The sequence below is a fragment of the Micromys minutus genome, assembly GCF_963924665.1.
Source record: "Micromys minutus genome assembly, chromosome: 15".
Taxonomy (NCBI): Eukaryota; Metazoa; Chordata; class Mammalia; order Rodentia; family Muridae; genus Micromys; species Micromys minutus.
In genome coordinates this window covers 2,927,779-2,936,379 of record NC_137984.1, presented here as the reverse complement: position 1 = coordinate 2,936,379, position 8,601 = coordinate 2,927,779, and the positions used below count along the sequence as shown (strand labels likewise).

Genomic DNA, 8,601 nt, shown 5'->3' with positions numbered 1-8,601 from the left:
ACTGTCCCCATATTTGGAAAAGTTGGTAGCGGGACCTTCACTGAGTTGGTAATGAAATCCTTGGGACTTTAATGACAGACCGCTAACATTATTTTAAGATGTATTTTATGTTATGGGTATTTTGCCTGTGTGCATATGACAGGATATGATATTCATATGTTATCACCTGGAACCAGAGTTACAGACAGCTGTGAGCTGCCATGTGGTTGCTGGGACTTGAACTCAGGACCTCTGGAAGAGCGGCCAGTGCTTCCAACCTCTGAGCCATCTCTCCAGCCACTTAATGTTCTTATTAAAAACACATGCATATGATTTTGTCCATTTTTCGCCCTTCTGTTCACCGTGAACACCATGAAGCCATCCTGTAACAACCAGTTGTGCTTCCTATTCAGAACATGCATGTTCTAAGCTCATCTGTTACACAGTCACGTGAATGGTCAAGCAGCCGCCAAAGCCCAGGCTCTGGTTTCTGAAGATTCTCTTTCTGGAGGAACAGGGAACCAGCTGATGCTGAGGCACAGGTTTGTCTGATAGCTACCTAGTATGGGACTCTGCGGTGTCTTTTCTCACAGCCTGTTAAAGCATTTTTACACAAGCTTGCTTCCACCAGGGGCTCAAGAAGAGATCCTTCCCAGAACTGAAAGAATCGTGTTCCTTCTTCTGTACGGCATGAACACTTAGAAATTACCCAGCTCTGAGAGACCCAGCAGACAGTCTCAATAGAATTGGGATTAAAACAGAAACAAGTGTAAGCAGTTCATCTGGGAGCCAACAGGAAGCTCACTGGACGCCTGTGAAGAATTCCAGGGTGGGACTGAAAGGAAAAGGCAGGAAACACCAGGCCACGGTGAAGTGTGGTGACTTTGCATGCATCATTACAGTCTTGAATGGCTGTCACTACCAAAACTGGTATGCTACAAAAACCAGATGGCCACACTGGCGGTTTCATAAAGCCACTCAGATCAACGGAACCATGTACTGAGGTTGGAGGTTAGCCAGGGTTGGAGACTTGAACATTTTGCTGTTATTAACTAGAAAACTCTGGAGAACACAATGGTGTACATAATCCGCTTAACTGCCACCTTGAAGGAAGGTCTGTTTCAGTTGTCTATGGTCTTTAGCACCCCAGTGAATGATAAGAATTCTGCTTCTGAAATGCTGACTTTCTATTTAGAAAGAGCTTCCTGGTGTTTGGGGTTTACATTAAAAACAAAACCAAGCAACAACAAAGCCCTAGAAATATTCCCCTGGGGGATTAGAGGAATGTTAGGCTTCTCTTCCTTTCCCACATATCACCTCATCCATATCTCTGCCATGGGGAAAGTTGTGTTGGTGAGTGACCCCTGGCTAATACTGAGATTCACATGTTTGGCTCATCCTGCCAAATGTTCCATTGTCTTAACGTTCAAGTCCCGTCTTGAACACCGAAGCTACCACGTGTCAGACTGGCTAGAGGGCCCAATAAGTACAGCATCCACTATGTGATTTCTCTAAGGGTGTCCTTACTCTTAAAATTATATGAGATTTTATAGAGTAATATGATGAGATCTAGGAGTTTTATTTTAAAAATATTCCCTGCAAAGTAAGTAAGCAGAATTACAGTGAAAGAGACTCGTGGCATGCCTGCTACATGGAGCATGTAAAAGAGAATTTTAAGTTCCCGGCACTTTCGAGGAATGCCGTTAACAGAAGTCCTGTGGTAGCAAGTGATGTGTTCGCTGTTCTTTCCCATTTCCTGGGGGTCCTGTAGACTGCTGCTCTGTGACCTTCAGAAGTTCATGGTGCTTTGTCCATTGCGTCACACCAACCATCACCTTTGTCTCATTCTCTTGTGTGGGGAAGAAGCACACTTGTAGCGATCAGAAGTCTGAGCTAGTTCTTCCTCAACTGGAAGGAAAAAAACACTGGTGAATTTGGAGACAGCTGAGAGCCCATTAGAAGCCACTGGCCAGTATTTCTAACTGGCCACTCTGTGAGTTAACAGAAGACCAGGTCTCTATGGTGGGATCTCACCTCTTTGGCTTCCTTTTAAAAGTTGCATTAATTTTTCTCTGTGCATAGTATATATGTGTGTGGTCATGAACCGCTCAGCCCATGTGGAGGTCAGACGACCACTTGGATTGCTCTGTTTTCATCTTCCACCATTTGCTCCCAGGGGTCCGTCTCGGGCCCCCAGGCTTGGGGGCAAGCAGCTTTATACACTGCACATCTAGAATTGTCGCTGGTTAGGACAGATGACCACTGGATTAAAGATCACTAACGTCCAACTACCTTGGTTAGCGGATGTTTAGAGTCTCATTCAGTAAATGTGTGTGGGCTAGGAGTTGGAGATATGGAAGTTAGGAGAGCAAGGTTTCTGTCCTTTCTCCTTCCCCAAATACACTTGGGATATGTCATCCTTAGACAAGGCACTTCCTTCTCTGTTTTGGACTTTAAGCTTGTGCCATTGGTAATTCTTTCAACTTCAGAGTCTGTGGAATGCTCCGTATTCTTAGATGAAGATATGTCTGAGGCTGTGTGAGCCATGATACTTAACAGTCAACATTTGTTTAGCAGTTATGTACCAGATACCCTGTGCTGAGTTTGCATGTGTACATCTAGTCTGTTTCTTCCTGTGACATAAATTGGTCACTTTGTAATTCATGGGTGAGCAGAGAGAGAGAGATCTCTCTGGTAATGCAGTTTTCCCCAAACCAGAAATGGATGTATTCAGGATTTGATACCAGGCAACCCCGACTTTAGAGCCTGTACTTCCAGCCACTGGGTTACATTGCTTTTCCACATAGATGATTCGCTATTTCAAACATATTCCTTTGATATAACTTGGGCTTAGATTATGAACTCATTGGAATAGTAATTTCTTCCTGAACTGTATAGGAAGTGTTTTAAATGAGGGACTAAGACATACATTTCAGAGCTGAAGTGTATATGAGCGAACTCGTCTGGGTGGCTGGGATAAGAGACTGAGGTAAGACAGCTAAAGGAATGAAGACCGAGGATGAGGGAAGGTGAGCTTGGTCAGCCAGTGACAAAACTGTCCACGCTGCAGAGAACAAGAGTAGTGGAATCTACCTCTCTCAAGAAAGAGCTGGCCACCGGGCTGTCATTTTAATCCCTGCAGTCTGCTGAGGAAGATGTGCAGAGATTCACAGAGATTCAGCAGGTGCCTTTGAAAACATCCAAGTTTGCTATGTAAAATTCTGTAAACAATAAGGATTTTCTTTGCTGGGCCATGGGTGAAGAATCTTTGTGGTTTAAGGTTGATGTTTATGTGAATTACCCTCCCTAGGAATAATTTGTTTCTTTTATATTAAAAGATCAACCCCCCCCCCCAAAGCTTTTGTAAGCATTCTTTCCTTATTTACAGACTTCCCACCATTGCCTTTCAACTTGGTAGTAAGTTTATTTGCTTGGTACCCAGAAAAACACAAACAAAACAAAACAAACAGACAAACAAACAAAGTGGTCTACTTAGTGAATAGGAAACCTGCTTGGTTGTGCTCGGGCTAAGAAAGCTAGCTCTGGGGCCAGGCAGCTGGGGTTCATCCCTTGCCTACTGCTTTGCAGGTGAGTCACCTCGGGTGGCATAATTATTCTAAGGCAATTTTAATGATACCTTTGATGACACAAATGTTGATTTCTTGGGGTTTGTAAGCCAGCAGGGGTGGGGGTAGTTGACATTTGTTCAGAATGGGAACTGTTTGGAGCCGATCTGTCAGGGCTTATTCCGGTAGCTGAGCCCTGCTGCTATTCCTACAGACAAGGAGGCTAAAGCTTTAGACGATTAAGTGGAGCAGCCATGTTCCAGACTCAAATGCTAATTGATTTGGCTCTGTAGCCGGGGAACTTAGCAGCTTTCGCTCTGAACTGGCGACTTTGCTCTCTCCGAAGAACTGAAACATATGAGTGACGTTTGAGAAAGGCTTCAGCTTCACTGTCTTGTCAAAACGTTTATCTGTTTCATAACAGAGCTGCTGAAGGTCTCCGCCCTGATCGCTTGTTAGCTGCACTTTATAGCTGACTAACCCTCTGGGCATTCAGCAGATAGGCTTTAATAAGGTGACTGCTTCGGATGCTGTCCCTTGTTTTAGAGCACGTACTAAACTGTCCGTGCGCCATTGCCTCCCGGGACCTCCACAGCGTCCCATCACACCCTACAGTGCCTCTCTAGGCTAACAGTCTGGGGGCTCCCAGGCTGCTTTTCTGCTTTAGAATGCGGGGCTCCCAGGCCCAACACCCAGCTCTCCAGAGAAGCCAGGTGGGGAGCCTTACACTTGTAGCTCTCACAGAAGATTGATTCTGGCATTTGCCCATATGTTTACAGTTTTGAAGTGGGTGCTATTAAATCGAGGTACAATTGGGTGACGTTTTAATCTGGGGCCAAAGGATCTCGTTTGCCCTCTTAACTGTGAGGGACCGATACTACCCGCCCTTCGGGAAAGGTTATAGGAAGAACTGCAGTTCTTAAGCTATGGCCGGAGGTGAGATGTCCACTGTAGGAAATGGAGATTCCACCATCTCAGCTTCTCATACCCCCTCCCTTGCCTACAACCTGGGTGCATTTTATTAAGAGCCAGCAAAAGAGAGCAACAATGAAGAAGGTGGTTTGTCTCATCACCGGGTTGTCCCTTAGGTGTTCAGAGGACCATGCTTAGTGGCAGGGGTATAGCAGGCATGGTGCAGGAGGAGCTGAGAGTTCTACATCTTCATCTGAAGGCTGCAACATAACACCTTAAAGCACATAACACCTACTGCAACAAAGCCACACCTATTCCAACAAAGGCTACACCTCCAAATAGTGCCACTCCCTGGGCCAAGCCTGTACAAACCATCACAAGGGGTAAAGGGAGAAAGGATGAAGGTATATTAGTGAGGCGCCTGCCCACTGTGATCACATGTTTCAGAGTGCTTCCCCATCTGGTGACCCACAGATGTAGTTGTGTAGTGGTTATTATGACCTGATCCCCTCTCCACCTCCGGCAGCTTCCCAGGGGGAGAGATGTGCTCAGGGCAGACAGAGGTCACTAGGCAACAGTCATGGTGTTACGTACATACTGGACAGTTCTGGGCTGGGCATAGTGATCCACAACACTGTCCTGACTGGTTTGTATGTCAACTTTACATAAGCTCAAGTCCTCTGAGAAGAGGAAGCCTCCACTGAGAAAATGCTTTCAGAAGACTGGACTGCAACCAAGTGGTTCAAAACCCTTTGGGGATCAAATTTCACAGGGTTGCTTATCTGATATTTACATTATGCTCATAACGACAAAATCACAGTTGTGAAGTGACTACTATAAGACATTTTCCTAATTAGTGGTTGATTGGGAATGACCCAATCCATTGTAGACAGTGCCTATCCTGGGCTGGTGGTACTGGGTTCTATAAGAGTGCAGGCTGAGCAAGCCAGTGAGCAGCACCCTCCATGGCCTCTACATCAGCTCCTGCCTCCCATCCCACCCAGTGTGAGTTCCCGATTTCCCTTTCCTTAATGGGTTGTGGTTCACAAAAAGTCACCCATTGAACCCTTTCCTCTTCAAATTGCTTTTCATCATGGTATTGCATCACAGTGACAGACAGTAACTAAGAGAAACACACTCTGTGCTGCCTCTGAAGTAGAACAGAGATGCTTGGCCACACCCCAGCTGCAGGTTGGCCTTTCCAGGGTGTTCTGAGGAGTATAATTCACTTAGACCTCAGACATCTAAATACATAAGTAAAATACTGTGTACTCACTTGGTTTCTCACGATACACATATTTCCCCAGGAATAAGAAAGCTGTAGAACTGGGCTGTCATCTTTTTATAGAGGACCAGCATCCCACAGCATCATCTGATCTATCGTAGCTGTTAAGCGGAGGCCACTGGGAGTTGGAAACCCCAGAGGCTCTTGAGATCTGTTTGCCTTGTTTTGTGCTTGATGCAGTTTTGAGACATTGTACACTGTAGGCTTATCCTGCTAAGGAGGCAGCTGGAGATAAAACTTATGTGAAGAACACAGGTCCTTAACAGACACCCAGTTCTGTTCTCCAGTGAGAGAGGGAGCCGGGGCATTAGGGCCTTGCCATGGTCACTGCAGCCACAGTGAGGGGCCTTCTATGCAGAAATGTTTGTAGCCCAGGGCTTGAAGGAATACTGCTGCAAACTGCTGCAAACGTTTGGGAGTCGTGACTTTCAGTTCCTTCTTTGTTTTGGAGTTTTTCCTCAGGTTTGGGAATCTTAAATATCTCAGTTCAGAATTTTTAGAAGTCTGATCTTGGGGATGGGGAGGGTTGTGACTAACTTTACGAAGAAAAGGATTTATGGCCTGGTGTCCTGTAGAGGACAGTGCAGTGTACCTTAACCATCCTTTGGGAGAACTGATCATAAAAATGGATGGAATGAAAGGCTATAACAGTGGTTCTCAACCTGTGGGGCTCAACCCCTTTGGAGCCCAACAACTCTTCCACAAGGGTCACCAAGAACCATCAGAAAGCGCAGACATTTACATTATGATTCATAGCGGTAGCAATTGTATAGTTATGAAGTCACAATGGAAATAATTCTATGGTTGGGGGTCACAGCAACATGAGCTGTGTAAGAGCCGCAGCATTAGGGAGATTGAGGCTGTGTTGTTCTCCTCCAGGCCCTGATGGGAAGCAGCATCTGTAAAGCAGTCTCTGTCGTCTGGGGTCCCCTGTGTTCTGTCTCCTCTTAGACTGAGAGTGCCCCTAACTGTGGTGCCAGTTGTCCGTAAGTAAGAGCACGCAGGAGAGCACTGCTTGAACTTGGTAGTCTCTGTGGCAGAGCAGAGGCCATTCTAAGGCAGAGTCTCTAGCTGTAGTCCAGACTCGACTTAAATTTAAGCAAGTCTCCTGCCTCAGCTCCCTGGGTGTGCACAACCATGGCCAGCTTTCAGATTTGTTCTTTCAGTAGTTTAACGTGGAACATCCAAACTAAGAGGAGGGCTGACTTTTAGTGACGTTACTAAAATGGGCATTAATGTTTATGGCACCTAGGATTTACTGAGAGGCAAATAAACATGCAGCTTCTCAATACACAGCCCAGCTCCAGAGAAACAATCTCCATCCGGGACCAGAATGCCCATAGCAGATCACCTTAAGCTTCTGAATGTGTTTTATGGGGTTTAATACACTGTGCACATGTGTGTGTATACATATGTGTGTATACATATATGTATATGTAGTTACACACGCATATATAAGGCATGTGCACGTGTGTGTATACATATGTGTGTATACATATATGTATATGTAGTTACACACGCATATATAAGGCATGTGCACGTGTGTGTATACATATGTGTGTATACATATATGTATATGTAGTTACACACGCATATATAAGGCATGTGCACATGTGTGTATACATATGTGTGTGTATATACATATATGTATATGTAGTTACACACGCATATATAAGGCATGTGCACATGTGTGTATACATATGTGTGTGTATATACATATATGTATATGTAGTTACACACGCATATATAAGGCATGTGCACATGTACTTACTCACGGGTGCAGAGCCATGAAAACGCGTGTGTATGTACTATGAGACTGTCTTGACCTCAGCTGCTTCACTTCAGCTTGAATCCTTTGTGAGGTTTTGAAAATGTATCTTGTGAAGGAAGCAGCAGAGGTAAGATGTGAGTTTCTCTCTCTCTTTCTCTCTCTCTGTTCCCCCCCACCCCCCCACACACACATCTATTACATAGGGGAAGAAAACCATGGACGACATTAATACTTGTGAGTCTGATGCCTTGAGAGATAAACAAACAACCCCTTGAGCGATTTGGTGATTCACAGTTGACTGTCTGTCGGGAACCACAGTGGAGGAGATCAGCAGGCAAACTCTACGTACCTCACAACCTACACAGTTGAAGCATCAAACTTTGCCCAATTCATCAAGGAAGGGCTGGGGGAGAGAAACCTGTCAATCAAAAAGATGCCTTTCTCCAGCTTCCCTGGGCACAGGCAGGCTTTGCTGTGTTTCAGGGATGACCAAACCCTTCCTTGTGGGGCATCACACTTACCTGCCATCAGTTCCATCCTGAAGTAGGCAATCAGGAGGAGAAGCAGCAAGGTCACAGGCAGGAAGATCCCCAGGACCAGGACCGGGCCGGGGAGTTCCTGCAAGAAGACTGCCAGCACAGAACTCATGGCCCCTGCCGCTGGGGCCTGCGCAGGGGGCCTCGCTCCGGACAAGCCACTTGTCCCTGGCCTGTGGTAGCCCTTTCCGGGAGTTCTGGCTTTTGCTCGCACTTCTCCATGAAACCTGTTGTGGACTTTGTTCTAGCTTATTAGTGGGGTGAATTCTGGAGCGCTGTTGGCAAGTTACTCTGTAACTCGGCTACAGACTGTGGAAGAACCAGAGAGTAAATTTCCCAAGCTGTCCTGGAGATGCGTCTTTGTTTGACAGGAAGTGGGATGAGCCTGGTGAGCTGAGGTTAAGTATCTGACTTCAGACAAACACCCTTCTCACTAGGTGCTCTTCCCATAAAGGCCCAGGAAGAACTTTTGCTTTGCTTCCTAAATTTCAGAGCTAAAAGTGACTGAATAGCCATGCTAACAGACCTAGCTGATGTAACAGACACCGAGAA

General features: G+C 45.8%; 1 protein-coding gene across 1 annotated transcript; it reads right to left on the bottom strand.

The window, feature by feature from the left end:
• Positions 1-417: 417 nt before the first annotated feature.
• SMLR1 (small leucine rich protein 1) lies at positions 418-8,161 on the bottom strand (the record flags this gene model as incomplete). The annotated part of the gene is made up of 3 exons (XM_080929434.1): positions 418-484; positions 1,815-1,887; positions 8,035-8,161. The coding sequence occupies 3 exons, from the start codon at positions 8,159-8,161 to the stop codon at positions 418-420; spliced, it is 267 nt and encodes an 88-aa protein (XP_080785560.1).
• Between the last annotated feature and the right edge of the window lie 440 nt (positions 8,162-8,601).